Here is a 15,242-nt window from a genome sequence, read left to right as displayed (position 1 = left end):
ATCCAAAGCTGTGGGACCCTGCACCCCCATGGGAAACCCAGAAGAAGCTCCTGGCTTCTCACTTCAGATCAGCTCAGCCCCAACTGTTACAGCTATTTTGGGAATGAACTAGTGGATGAAAGAGCTTTCTCTCTATGTCTCCTTCTCTCTATAAATCTGCCTTTCCAATAAAGATGGTAAATTTTTTAAAAAGAAAGATGTTTACATTTCTAAAATAATTAAAAATAACAAGAGTATCCATACCCCATCTCTGTGGCTCTGTATCTCTGTCTGTATTTTTGGTCAACTGTCAAGATCAGTGCTCATAGACAAAGTCCCATCAGAGTTAAGAGTGTGGTATTGACCATGGCTGCTGCAGATTCAACAGAAAAAAATGCTTGGACTGCTATTGGAGTGAAAGCCCCTCCCCCACCCCTCCTATTGGGTTGGAGTGCCAGGGGCCAGTGGAGAGGTAAACAGTTGCCAACTCAGTCTCTCTGACTACATCTCTACCCATAGAGCTGGGCTTCCTTGTTTACTTATTTAGAAGCCAGCAGAGGAAGTGGTAAAGGAAACTAGCCAAGTCGTTTTCTGAGAAGAGACCATATTTGTTCGCAGAGGAAGCTGCTGCTTTCTGGGATCTGACTACAGCAGAAAAGACATCTGCTCCAATAAGGGAGTTCCAGGGTGCAGCAGGGAGTCAGAAGAGCCTACGACAACTCCAAGCTCTGGATTTGGGGGTCTCTGTCCATGGGTACAGCGCCCACTCTCAACCTGTGAGTTCCCTCCTAGGACAACGGCCATGGCTCTGAGGAACATGCCCTATCGTTCGGAGGTCCTTGCCTGGGACCCTGACAGCCTTGCAGACTACTTCAAGAAGGTAAGCCCTGTTAATTTGTTTGTGGTTAGGCTAACGGTACCCTCAGTGGGCTTTGACAGTGGGGTCTGGGAGGAGAGCAAAAGGCGTAAAAGTTAACAATGGAGTGATTTGCCTCGTGGCAGCCTTGTTAATAACTGTCATGTAAGAACACTTAGAGGTCCTTATGGTGAATTCTGGAGAGAAGGGTGGGAGCGGGAGGTCTTGAGTAAACAGGTGCCCACTATGTGCCAGGGACTATATGTGGGTGACCTATAGGCACCATCCGTGATTCGTCCTTCATGATCTCCTGGCAGCAATATTGCCAGCCCTTTGGCTCAGCTACTCAAGGTCAACTCAAGGAGGTTAAACAGCCCAAACTCCCAGAGATTATTTGGGATGATACTGAAGGATTTGAGTCTCTCCTGTCTGATTTCAAAGTCTGTGCTCTGAGCTGTAGAGAACTCTGTACTTGCAACTGCTTATGAGGCTACATCTTAGAAAGGGGAGACCTGGTGTTCTTGGTGCAGAGTGGGAGAGAAAGACAGGGGACTATGGAAAACAATTATAATGTGGTGCTGGGGCACTCATTGTTCATGATCTTGAAAGGTGGATCCTCAAGTTTTATTCTAAGGCAGAGTCTGCAGCAGAGCTGGGACCACTGTTGCCCTCCCACCTTCCAGGCTTGGAGCAAATGCTCAGGAAGCCTATGCTGGGTCATCTGCTGTTGGGTACCACAGGTCACATACCTCCCAGGCAGGTAACAGAGTACCGACTCAGTAGGGGACCTTTTGTCCCTCTCTCTGGGAAATGATGTCTTGGGGAGCACAGCTGAGGTTCTAACATCCCCTTCCTTGTAGGCTGACACTAAATTTCGTAGTATTGCAGCCCATCATAAAGAAGAGTTTGTAGAGCTAAGGCTTTCAATGCCATCTAACTCAATGCTCTGGTTTTCCTGGGAAAACTGAGAACCAAGGGTGTGGCACAGGCCTCCTGAGATATGTTACCAAACCTGAAGGCTCAGCTTACCAAGATATTTACAGAGACAATGGTTATTTCCCAGCCAAAAAACAAAAATTTGAAGACATTGAACTGGGTGTGGCATGGAAGGGACATGGCCCACTTAACCTGTTATTTTCTGCTTCTTGTGCAAAAACAAACAAAGTCCTTTCTGTTGTCCCCCTTTACTTCCCCCCAACCTCTCCACCACACTCATAACAAACTTAGGGTCATAACAGACTTAGGTTTCAGGTTTGGAAGTACAAAGATCATTGGACAGTTAGCCTTTGAAGAATGTTTCTAATATTTTCTTTAGACAAAGACCCAAACAACTGGGGCAACAGTGTGAAGAGATAGAATTATAAGGCATGTTATTGCAATAAATAAAAGGAAAAAGTAGAGCCCAGTGCAATGTAGCCCTGCAGCTAATTCCTCACCTTGCATGCACAGGGATCCCATATGGATACCACTGGCTGTTCCACTTCCAATCCAGCGTGTGGCTGGGGAAAGCTGTTGAGGACAGCCCAAAGCCTTGGGACCTTGCACACATATGGGAGGCCAGGAAGACGCTCCTGGCTACAGATCAACTCAGCTCTGGCCATTGCAGCCACTTGGGGCATGAACCAGCAGATGGTAGATCTTTCTCTCTATATCTCCTTCTCTGAAAATCTGCTTTTCCAAGAAAAATAAATATATCTTTTTAAAGAGAGAGAGGGAAAAAGAGTTTTTAACAGAAAGGAAAAAGGAACCTGGAATTACAGAGGGAACACTCCAGGAGAGACTGAGGGACTAGTTCAAGTATGGTCAGAAAATTTTCACAGCCCAGCTAACCAAAACGGAGTCTTAGGCAAAATTCCTGTTAGTACAGGACAATAGACTAGCCCTCAACTCATTTCTTTGTCTGAGTTGGAGGAAAGAATAACTCTTTTCTTGGCGTTCCAAGAACTCACATAAAAACAAAGCAAACAAAAAAATGTGTGACATTGGGACAGGTTCCCCTCCCAGCAGAAACGAGAGGTAGAGAGGAATCTGTGACACTGGAAGTCCCAGCTCATCTCAGATGCTGAGAAGGTCAGTCCCTGACCGACAGAACATGGAGCAGACTGACTGCTGGGTCATTTAGAGGTGGACCTAAATGGTCAAGCTACCATTGAATGTATTGATAAGTAGCCAACTGGTTGATGCAATTTTTAACAAAGCCTTGGCACCTAGTCTCCTTCAGAGACCCCCACGCTGTCCACCTTTGGAGTCAGATACACCTCGTTTGAATCCTGGTTCTGCCACCCGCTAGTTTGGTGACCTTTCCTTTCTTCCTTCCTTTGCCTCTCTAAACACCTCTGTTTCCAAGAGAGTAAACATTGTTCACAACAGGGTCATTCAGGAATGGAACTTGGGGGTGAAATGTGTCATTTCATAGATTAATTGAAAGGTAGAAAGTAAGCACCATTTCAACCATGGCAATTTGATCAGGCAGCGAAATAAAGATATAGATGGTAAGAAAACTGATGGAAAGATTAAGAGGAATAAGAGAAATGTGTATCTAGGCATTCAGCAGGGACACAGGTCCTGTTAATGGTTAATCCTCTTAGTTTCCTGTCCTCGTTCCTCACTGGTATGCAGACTGCCAGGCTGGGTCTTTTTGCCTAAGGTATGTTTCTCACCCTTTATCTGGTTTAATACTGAGCACAGGCTTGAAGAAGGATTAATCCTTCCAATTCCTTTGGACTTGGAAGGACAGCATCCGTGGGCTATGCACTGGAGAGGCACCAGCTCAGTCATATGTCCTAATCCCAGCTCAGTTCGCAACACACCATGTGATCCTAGGGCAATCCTTTCTCCTCTCTGGGTTTCAGTCATTGATCCACAAATTTGGGCAACCTCTAAGCAAGTGCTTATCAAAGCTGCATCCTCATTGGAATGATCAGGGCGATTTAAAAAATACTGAGCCTAGACCCCTTGGGCCCAGATCTTGCTGGATCATATCCAAGTCTGCGCAGCTGACTGTCAAGCTCGAGTCAGTATCTGCAAAACTGGAGGTTCATCTGATAATAGTGACAAAGAAAATGATAAATTAAAAGCAGTTGACTATTCCAAGAAGCCCTTTCATTCCACCACATAACAGAGCTGTCAGGCACAAAAGATGATGGCTTTCATCAAAGGCACGTCCACCTATTTTCTGAGTGTGATGTTCAGTCTGCTCTTCCAAACCAAGTGGCTATGACAATTGCATTTACTCTTGGACCTGAAGGCTGTATGAAGAACATGGCTGTAGCTGCCATAGACTGGATGATCCATGCTTGTGGGAGAACCCAGGGTTCTCAGAGATAAACATTTAATTTTAAGTGCTCCAGCCTTGCATCACAGTTACAGATGCTTCAAATGCAAAAGGATGTGTCCTGTGATTGCCATGGGTTAGGAAAACAACCAAGATCCTAAAAGCATTCATTCCTGTTGATCCTATAACTCTGAGATGCTACTTAAATCATGTCTCTTAAGGAGAAACAGCAAGATTATGCAAAGTGTTCATGATGTTCTTTTTTGAGATATATTTATTTTACTTGGCAAGTCAGAGTTAGAGAGAAAGAGAGAGAAAGAATGAATCAATCTTCAATCCATTGGTTCAATTCCCAAATGGCTTTAGTGTTGGGCCAGTCTGACATCTGGAGCTATAAGCTTCCTTCAGTTCTCCCAGGTGGGTGCAGGGGCCAAGGACACGGGGCATCCTCTGCTCCTTTGTCAGGCCATAAGCAGAGAGCTTGATTAGGAAGTGGAGCAGCCTCCCATATACGATGCTAGTGCTGGCAGGCAGAGGATTAGTTTGTTTCACCACCACATCAAGGATGAAGTTCTTTCTATGTCTTAATCTGGATTGTGGATTAAACTGCACTTCCACATATGCACTTTACTATGTAGAAGGGTATTTCAAAAAGTTAATGAAACTTTAATTAGAATATGTTTATTTTGATGGGAACATTGAAAACCATACATGCACAATCTTCAAAAATTCTTTGAAAATATAAATGCCTGGATCTCAAAAAGTTTTTGCACCAACATAAACTTATCTTTCAGATTCATTTCCACAAACTTTCTGAAACACCCTTGTATGAGTTATGCTACTCCTTACAGAAAACATTCTTAACAGAACCTTGAACACCTTTTCATCAGGCTGGATTGTCAGCTTGATGAAGCCCATGGAACCTCCTGCGAGTTACTCATTGGTGCCTCTCACTGCTTTCTGCAAACATGAAGACTTAAGATTGGCTTAAATACTTGCAACAGTGCCTACCACATAGAAAACATGCAATAATTATCAGCAGTGTTTATTGTCATTTTTGGAACAGCAGTTTGGCAAATAACCTACATGTACAGCCATAATGGAGTGACATTAAACATTAAAGAAGTTGGTAATGACATCAGGCAGTGAATATGTGATTATTTTAGGTAATTTCAGAGACATCAGTGTAGGATAACAAGATTGAATATAAATGATAGCTTCAATCACACTGGGAAAGTGGCTAGGAACCACAGCACTGCAAGAAACACCTCTGCATGGGCTTGGAGAGGCCAGACCACTGTTGGTGACTTATTTGCTTCTTGCAACTCTACTCTCCTAAGGAGCCTATGGTCAGCCCTTTTTGGTGTCCCCCAAAGGCAATCTCATTCTGCAGGCATAGGCCTCAAAGCCTTAGAGTGAGCAATTTCTTCATTTTAGGAGTCCCAAGGGAGTAGTGAAAGCAGGGCTGAGCAGGGGATGTGGGCCCTCTGTGAGACAAGGGGAGTCTGGCTAGCCGCAAGTACCACAGATTGCTAAACTTTTGGGGCAGGTAAGGGAGGGGGACCAATGGAAGAGACTGACTGTCAATGACAGAACTCCCAATCCCCCCAACCCTGACCTTCTCTTTGCAGCTGAACTACAAGGACTGTGAAAAGACTGTGAGGAAATACCTCATCGATGGTGCTCGGTTTTTGGTAAGTTCTGGCTACTTGAATACATTGAAACCAAGAAAGGTTGCTTTCCGCAGATGAGTCTCTGGTCAACTGGTCTACTGGTCCCAGGGGATACCCATTGTCAACGACTGTCTTTAGGGAGTCTGTGTAGTAGGTTTCATTCTCTCACCTACTCTCAGAATCCTGCTGCTCAGAGCTCCTTCTCAGATTTCTCAATGATGTAAGGTCCACTCTGAAATTCAAGTATAAAAAGGAATGCAATGACAATTGAAAATCTATTCAAATCCCATGCATAGATTGAGAAGCTCAAAGGGAAAAAACAACCCTAACAGAGAACAGAAGAGTCTTACCTTTTCTCCCTTTGGGGCACATGGTCTTTGAGTAAAAGTTGAAGTCACTCTCCTTTCAATTACTTTTCTTGTTCATATTGCTGATTTCTTGTCAAACACTCATATGATAAAGGCGCTCTTTTTCACTACATTCACAGACCTTTAAGTGTAAGATCAATGTACAGGTGAGTGTCAAGAATAAACCCTTAAGGAGATGGAGGTGCAGCTCTGATGGTGGAGACACAGGCATTAAGCTGTGAATGGGGAGGCAGTGTGAACATGTCCCTCATAATGGCATCGTTGCCTATGGATGAGAAGAGATCTGACCGTACCAGTCCACCCATTCAGCTTACATGCCTTCACCCTTTCCAGAAGACTTCAAAGTCTCATGGGGAGAAGGTATTCTGGATTTGGATTCTGAATGAGGAGAGAAAGCCAGGCTGTGTTTTCCTGTTAGGAAACTTGACCACAGTCAGTCTATTTCTCATGCTGCATTTCTGCCATCAACATCTCCTTGAATTGCATCAGCGATGATGAGCTGTCTGCTGCTCGTGACCATCTGCCCTATTTTGGGCAACACTGGAGTTTCACCATGAGAATAAATCTGGGGTCCAATCAGTCTGAGCTTTGCTCCCAGTTGGCATATGAGACCTATTACTTCCCTATTCCACTACATCATTGATAGATCCATTTATTTGATAAGCAGAGATCCATTCTCTGGCTCTTACCACGTGCTGGGAAGAGAGAAATGAGAAGCAATGCTTGCCTCGTAGAAGCCTCTTTTACAGCAGAACAGGGTCAGGAAAGCTTCCAAGCACCTCGTTGGCAGATAAGAAAGCACCTGCCAAGAGGTAGTGTGATTTGTCCTAAGCCACAAACCTAGTAGGCAGGCTAAAGCATACATTTAATTTGGTCTAATACTACATGAGTTTTTAACAATGCCACTTAATCATACAGAGGTTTTAATCAATAATTCCTGGAGTCCTGTTGTTGCTGTTCTTATCATTATTGCTAAACCTGAATATTTCATTCTGGTTTCTTTAGCCCTGACAGCAGAGCATTTTCATGGGTGAGTGGAAAAGGTGAAGGCATCTTTCGGCATGATCTTGACTGCAGATTTGTTGTACTGGATCACCTTGAACAGATGCTTGGCCTCTCGAAGCATTCCTTTCTCCCCCTTTCGGGTGACTGAGCACCTTGTACAAAACTGTAGTTGGTGACATCCCCTCCCAGTTCTCTGAGCATCAAAGCAATGCACCTCCTTGGTTGAGGGATGGTGTCTGAGCAACTGTTTCCTCTGCTCCAATCTCTGGCACCTGCCTATCAGTCTCTCAGAGAATGCAGTGCTCTCTGTGCATTTTGGGAACAGAAGGAAGCAGGAAGAAGTGACAGGAGTCAGGGGACAGAGTCCCACGCCTACCCCAGCCACTGGAGTAGCTAAACGCAACTTCTGCAGAAAATCACCTTCCAGTTTGCTGGGTGTGGTTTGTAATTTTCAGTCTTAGCTCTATGTTGTCATCTGTCATTCCTTCCAGTTCTAGAATATCCAGGGTCATTATGCGACTAAAAAGGCAAAAGTGGAATCTATTTTTCCTTCCTGCCTTCCTTTTTTCCTTCTTTCCTTCCCTCCTTCCAGCCTTTTTCTTTTTCTTACATCATGATAGGTCCCTTGAATCTATCTTTCTGCCATTTCTGTTTTCCACTAAGAAGCTTAAGAGTTTGTCTGATACAGAACGGTGGTCTGTGAGTCCAGAAGGTGGAGGAGATGAGGTCGTGATCTGTGTCAGAGAGATGTGTGGCTGCTTGCTACAGAAACCTTCCCCTTCTGGTGGCTTCACCAAACAGGGGGTGGTTTTCTTTTTCTCAAGCCATAAGAAATGTACAGGTGGTTTTTCAGAGCTAGTGAGTAACTGAAGGAAATCATCAAAAACCCAGGCTTGGAGACAGTGTGATGAGCGTAACAGGGAAAGCTGCCAACTGCAGTGCCAGCATCTCTCATAGACACTGTTTCAAGTCATGGAGGCTCTGCTTCTGATCCAGCTCCCTGCCTCAGAAAACAGCAGAAGATGGCCCAAGTGTTTTGACCCCTGACACCTAAATGAGAGACCTGGATGAAGCTTCTGGCTCCTAACTTTGGATTGGCCCCGTTCTGGCTGTTGCGGTCATTTGGGGAGTGAGCCAGCAGATGAAAGATCTCTTGTTAACTCACTCTCCCTATCTTTGTCTCTGTAAACTCTGTCTTTCAAATAACTAGGTGAATCTTTTTTGAAAAAAAGTAAATAAACAAGCCAAGCTTAGGCTCCGTCCAGACTGTGGCTTCTGTTCTAAGAGTTGTGAGTTGGCTATTGCCCTTCTAGATACAGACTCTGCATTGCAAGCTGGAGGGAATGGGTAGGAGAATAGTCAAATATGGATGCATCTTCTTCACTTTATATTTCTTTTCAAGACAGTAATAACCAGACCAGAAGTCCTAAGCAGTACATTTGATGTTCTGTCTCACTGATCACAGTGAGTCATGTGACCTCTATCATCTGCCATGAAAGCTATCATGTTCACTGTCATGAACAAAACTCAGATCAGGTCAGTAAAAAAGGGAGAGCTACAGTGCCTGCCATATCATCTCTCAGGCTGGGCCCTCAAAGGGCTTGAACATGGGAAGAGGAAGTAAGAAGACTGGGAATTCTAAAGTCCATCTGCAACTTCCTCGCCTGCCTTTAGCAACCTCATGTTTCAGCTATAAAATGGGATTGCATATCGTAACTCCAAGGATCAATACAAAGATCAATCAAATGTTACAAGGCAGAGGCCCAAAAGGAGGTCTTGATAAATATGAATTTCTTTCTACTTTTCCCTCTTTATTCTTTTGGAATAACATGTTTTATTCTATCTCCATATCTAGAGAATTCTCCCAATACCCCTGGTGAAGGGCTGTTGGGGTCTGGTGGGATCAGAGGTACAGAATCCTCCTCCAGGCTGAGTTCTCTATAGCTAATCTGTGCGGACAGTGTGGGGTCCCTGCAGGCTTGGGTAGGCATGTAGGGAAAGCTCACCACACAGCCCACTTCAGCCCACAAAACATCTTGGTCTCCAAGATGTAAACCCTCACCATGTTTATCTAACTTAAAATTATTTGTCAACATTTTGAATCTGGGAAATATCACATACAATTCAAATTTCAGATTTTCTTTTGAAAAAGTAAAACCAACAACAGCAGGCCACAGATTTGGGGCCCACATTAGAACCCACTTGCTGGGAGTGATGAGTGGAGTGGTACTCCTTGAGTCTCCACTACTTCCTAGATTACTTCACACCTTCCTCTTCACACCTGGTTCAGAATCCTCCCAATGGGTTTTAACCTGCCAAACACGTGTGCTTTTATTCCAGAACCTTACGGAGAATGACATCCAAAAATTTCCTAAGCTCCGGGTGCCGTAAGTACTCCCTCTGACTCATGGGTTCAGGTTTGGAGAATAGAGATTGGAATGGGGAGCAGATAGGGCGGAACTGAATCGAGTATATGCCATTGTTGGTTTGATATCGAAAAGTAAATAGGAAAGAAAAGGGCAAGAGCAGGGCATGGGGAGGAACAGTTGCACAAGGACTTAGCAAGGGGAAGTTGCAGGCTGGACCTTGCCGCTTTGCTGGAGACGCCCTGGCCTCTGTGCCCCGTCTCCAGCTTCCCATGGGGGCAGTGTGGGAAGGCAGTCCCCAAGTCGGAAGATCTTAGTCTCATTATGGTGCCATGATGGGCACGAGCTCTCTAGACCTCCATTTCAAACTCAGCAAATAAAAGCTGAACTGGATGAAGATGGCAAGGAATATTGTTTTGTTGTTAATACTGACTGCTTATGAATGCCTATAGGGATGTCATGTTGAAAAGAAGCCTGGGAAAAGGGAGCTGTAATGTAATACTGATTTTGTCCGCCATGAGGCAAGAAGTTGCCATGTATGAGAGTACCTCAAAAACCTGGTGGAAAATTGAATTAAAGGATTTTGTCTGTGCTGGGCTTATTTCACTTAACACAATGACCTCGAATCCTACCCATGCTGTCCTATGCAATTTTTTTTAAAGATGAGTTTATTTTGATGCAAAGCTGTTTTGACAACTATGCAGTTTCAACATATAGTTTTCATGAACTTTAAACCCCTTCTGTGTATGGATTTTGAAATGTTTTGTTCCTAAATAGACTTATATTTTAGTTTCATTTCCCATGAGCTTTTTGAAATACTTTCATACTAATCTTAAATGTCTTATGCGCTCAGATGTGTAGAGGAACAAACAGGTAATATAAACATATAAAATGGGTCATGTTGAAAACACAAATCCTATTGGTTTTACCACAGTTGACTAAAACATGGGTGTGGAGCAATGCTTCTTCACCATAGGAGGAATAACAGCATATTGTGATAGTAACAGGAACTAACTAACACCAAGTCTCATTGTTGGTGAAATCAGAAATAGTGGGAACTATGGCAGATCCAATATTGTTCGCACCATTCAGAGAGTGCAGAAGACTCTCACTACCAGCCAGTGTGGACTGCCTAATGTCCAGCCTTCCAGTTTATCAAGAAAGGCTATAAATCCAGGCTTAAGTGATAAAGTAACCCAGTTTTTAAATATTAGTTCAAATATTTGAAAATACTGAAAAACTCAAAGCAAATACACATAGGAGCTAGATTTAAGGTGTTACCAGTCTGAGACCTCTGCTTTGAGTCTTCATGAGGTCCCTTTTCTTGCTCTAAGGGTCTCAAAACTCAAAGTGGCAAAAGGGAAGTGGGCCAAAGGAGTAGGAAGTTGAGAGATGTCATAAACAGATAACAAAGCCGGTGTAGCTCAGTTAAGCAGAATATTTTAGAATGAATATTAATCTTTCCTTCTGTGGAAGGGTGAAGGAAAAAAAAAGGAGTAAAGATTTGCTTTTGTGTTTCCCATCTCTGAGGACAAATGTTGTTATCAAAAACTGCTTCATCTTTCTAAAGATTTGTACTAACCAAATGGAGATGGCTTTTTTACGTGTGTGTGAGAGAGATTCATTTTACTTATCTGAAAGGCTGAGTTATACATAGAGAAAAGGTGAGGCCTGATATACCCCAGAACTATCTGAGATGAACAATAAATCACTTGAAATGAATAGCAGATTAGACGCTGCAAGAGAAAGTAAACAAAAAGACATAGCAAGGAAAACTACTCAAAATGAAGCACATAAAGAAGAAAGGCTAAAAAATAATTTGAACAGAGTATCAGGGAACCATGGGGGATCCTCAAAAAGCCCAAGACACATGTAATTAAAATTTCCAAAGGGAAAATGTGCAGGGGAGAAGGGAAGGACAGATAGAAAGGAAACATTTTAAGAAATAATTGCTTCAAATTCCCCATAGTCAATGAAAATTAAAAACTTCAAGAAACTTAACAAACTCCACACCCAAAGTCAAGGCAGAAAACGATCCCAAGACATGTCACATTGAAATTTGTCAGAATCGAGGAAACTCTTAAAAGCAATTAGAGAAAAAGAAAAGACACATTACATGCAGACTGATAAAAATGTAAGGATGACAGCATTTCCTACCCAGAAATCCTGCAGTTGGGGAGATAGTGGAGCACTGTTCTGAAATACTGAAAGTAAGAAGAAAAACAACTCACATTATAAACCTAGAGTTCAATACTTAATATGTCAAATATATGTGTCAAAGCTCAAGATAAAGACTTTCAGACAGAAACTGAAAGAATTCATCTCTAGCTGACCCACACTACAACAAGCACTAAAGAAAATCCTTTAAGTATGTGGGAAATGATAGCCGATCTTTATCCAAATGTGCACAGATCCATGACAAGTATGCATGGACAGAGGAATGATTATGTGGATACAAATATGAGCTTAGCTCTTGAGAGCATTTGGCTGTGCATCTCCTGGTCCCTACATGCTTTGTTAACCTTATTCGCTTAGTAAACTGGGATGTATCAGGCCTTGGTTAATTATTCATGGTACTGAGATAATGGACACTCGCATCCTAATACACAACCAAATCAATGATACCGTAATTTTAACAGTGCCACGACATGTACACATATACATTCAACAGAGTGAGAAATAGGGCTAATTTTCTCCACGAGACTTCTAGGATGAGGGGACCTAAATCAAACCTTGAGATACCCCAGGAGTGATCAAAGAGTAGACTCAAGTACATTCTAGAGGTGGGGAGCAATCTACAAGAGCAGAGCTCCAGCAGATTTGGTAGAATCACCAATGGGTCCAGAGTGGCTGAGGGCCATACGCAAGAGAACAAGAAACAAGCAGGCTATGATGTTTGGAGTGCTACATGGGTCACAATGTAGGTCCTCTTAGCTATCCTACAGAGTCTGAGGGCATTATGAAGTTAGTGAGCCAGAGTGAATAATAAATTTGAGTCGTAGCATCTGTCTTGGGCAACGCAAAAGAAAATTTGGAGAGGGATCCAACTGGGGACATGGGACAAGTTAGGAGACTGTGAGCATGGTCTCTCAGTGAGATAGCACCACCTCCACCGCTATGGCTCTGCAGACGGCTGAGGTCGGGGTTTCATCAGAGCAGCAGAAGGGCAGAGGTAGGGAAGCTCTGGTTCCATGTTAAGGCTAAGCTCACCTGATGCCTTTGAGCTCTGACTGCGTGCAGGAAGAGATGAGAGTGGGAAGTGGTTGTTGCTTAACCACACATTCACACATTCACGCTGTGCACACAGAGGCATCAGGCATTTCTTTGACTACCTGAAAACTGAGATAGAAACATAGCCTGGGTGTTTGAAGCACACCCAAGATAAACAAAGAGGCCTGCCTACGGAACACAAAAAGCAGTGATGGGGAAGACAGCAAGGGACGGTCTGGGATACTTCGACCAGGTCATTCAGACTCACTGGCCATGGTGGCAGCATGTTCACCAAGGACCAATTCCAGCTCTGCTGAGGGCGACATGCCTGTGAACACGTCCCCTAGACTGTAAAAGGAAGACATGTGAGGTAGGATTGTTTTAGATATGAATGTGCAGATAGGGGATCTTAGAGAAAAAAGTCCTGAGACCAAAGTTACTGAATTCCAATTCTTCCATTTATAAGCTGTGAGACTAGAAAATTTCTCAGCTCCCAGATCTTCAGATTTCTGCAATAGGACCCTCTTCAAAACATTAGTGGGAAAATTAGGGGAAATAACGATATGTGACAATATGCACTTCAAAAATATAGCTATATTTTTATGTAAAATCCAAATTGGCATATTTAACGTTGCTATACTTATATAAACATATTTAACTATTTTTTATTTGAATGTCACAGTTACAGAGAAAGAGAGAGAGACACAGAGGGAGAAAAAGAGAGCTTTCATCTGTTGGTTCACTCCCCACATTGCTCCAATAGCCAGAGCTGGGCCAGACCAAAGCCAGGAGCTTTTTTCAGGTCTCCCATGTGAATGGAGGAACCCAATCACTTGTGCTGCTTTAACCAGGCCACTAGTAGGGAGCTGCATTGGAAGTGGAACAGCTACAACATGAACATGTGCCCCTATGGGATGCTAAGATCGCAGACTGTGGCTTTACCTACTGTGCCACAATCCTATCCCCAACTTTCACACTTTTATGAATTACTCTGTTTTGAATTACTCTATTTTGTAGGACAGAGACAGTGAAAAAATAGAAAAGCCATGAGGTTTTGGAGTGAGGGAGACACAAATTCTAAATATGATTTCACCTTCCGTGATCTGGACATTGGGGCAGTCACTTTAGCAGTCTGAACCTGTTTCTCATATAGGACGGGCTAAGGACTGACTCTCAGTGCTAGGGAAGAGTGTGGAGCAGGCCGTGTAAATTGCAAAGATTGTCCTTGGCACAGGAGGATTTCTGCTGCTTACTCATTTGGTTCCCTTGTACATGGATTGATTCGTGTTGACCATTACCCTAAAGGCCTTATATTCACGTATATCAGACCAAAACAAGTGTACACTACTCTGAATGTCTCTATTTCCCCTTCCCAAAGTTTCAAAAAAAAAAAATCACTATTAAGTGGATTGTGTAAGAAGGCAGTTTTTGATGAAGAACTAACTCCCTCTCTCTCTCTCTCATCTCTCTCATTCTTTCTCTCTCTGTCCCTGTCTGAAAATATATTCACCCTCTCAGGATGTGAGTGATTTTCAGACATACTCAATATTATGATAGGGAAAATGTTTAAAAAAAAAAACTAGGGAAGCTGCATATACAGGGCCTAGAGGCCTAGATTCAACCACACGGTATACCCTGTAAGTGGTCAGGTTAAATAAGATTTTCTAAGTTTTATATCTGAACACACAATGCAACTTGAAGAATTAAGGAGTGGCATAGGCAGCAATTAGGTATCAGTTGGTTTTCTTTATTGTGATTCTCGCTGTACCTGTTCCCGGCAGTGGCCGGAACCTGGGGTAATCTCCCATCCATGCACAGGTTAGGGAACTGTCTTCTGGTGAGCCCCTGAGTCTCCTAATGGCAGGAGAGCCTCTGGTCCTTATGTTTTGTTCCTACATCTCTCCCTGAGATATAACAGACAAGGAAGCAAAAAGGGCAGTTGGAACGGGAACCCAGGGGTGAGAAGAGTATTTGTGTGCTCGTTAAAGAATATGCCATCCCTCGGCAAAACCAACACCAAGACAAGGCCTGTCTTCAGCACACTTTTTCTTTTTCCCTTGCACTTGCTGAGCTTTCTCAGCTGCCCAGTCCTCCTGAAAGTCCCCCAGACCTGCCCCATGATTCCTGACTCCTTTGGGCCATCACTCCTTTCTCTCCAGAGCAAGTTCAGGGAACTTGACTCCAGTGCTCAGGTCCACGTTAACACTGGCCTGATGGCCTCTGACAAAGATCTTTCTGTGCGGCCTCAGCTTCCTTGGCAATAAGATGAAACTTATCACACTGGTATACTGCATAGATGGCTGTGAGACAGAACTAAAACACTAAATAAGAAATTGCAGGAATGCAGGGCAAGGTGACAGGTTGGGACATTAAGCTATTCCCTCACATCAGGCTCCCTGACTGTGGGAACTTCTCCATCCAGGTCTAAAATGACAGTACATAGGACAGGACTATCTAAGTTTTAAGACTCACATTGTGGCGATTTCCTTGTCACGTGACAAGGACAGAGTT

The 15,242-nt window shown here is 43.4% G+C and overlaps 1 protein-coding gene across 3 annotated transcripts in view; it reads left to right on the top strand.

Annotated features, from left to right (window-relative positions):
• The first annotated feature begins 555 nt into the window (after positions 1 to 555).
• Positions 556 to 15,242, top strand: part of LCP2 (lymphocyte cytosolic protein 2) — a 49,073-nt gene continuing 34,386 nt past the window's right edge. Inside the window, exons 1-3 of one of the 3 annotated variants that reach the window (XM_040972162.1) lie at positions 556 to 859; positions 5,741 to 5,803; positions 9,496 to 9,542. In XM_040972162.1, coding sequence (XP_040828096.1) covers positions 782 to 859; positions 5,741 to 5,803; positions 9,496 to 9,542 — 188 coding nt within the window. In that variant the 5' untranslated portion in view covers positions 556 to 781. The remainder of the gene's footprint in view (positions 860 to 5,740; positions 5,804 to 9,495; positions 9,543 to 15,242) is intronic. The other 2 variants (XM_040972163.1, XM_040972164.1) reach the window with 2 other exon arrangements.

The sequence above is a fragment of the Ochotona curzoniae genome, unplaced genomic scaffold (genome assembly GCF_017591425.1).
Source record: "Ochotona curzoniae isolate NIBS_2020 unplaced genomic scaffold, NIBS_Ocur_1.0 contig_1, whole genome shotgun sequence".
NCBI classification, from domain to species: domain Eukaryota; kingdom Metazoa; phylum Chordata; class Mammalia; order Lagomorpha; family Ochotonidae; genus Ochotona; species Ochotona curzoniae.
Note: the sequence above shows the minus strand (reverse complement) of the source record. Positions and strands in the feature narration are given on the sequence as shown.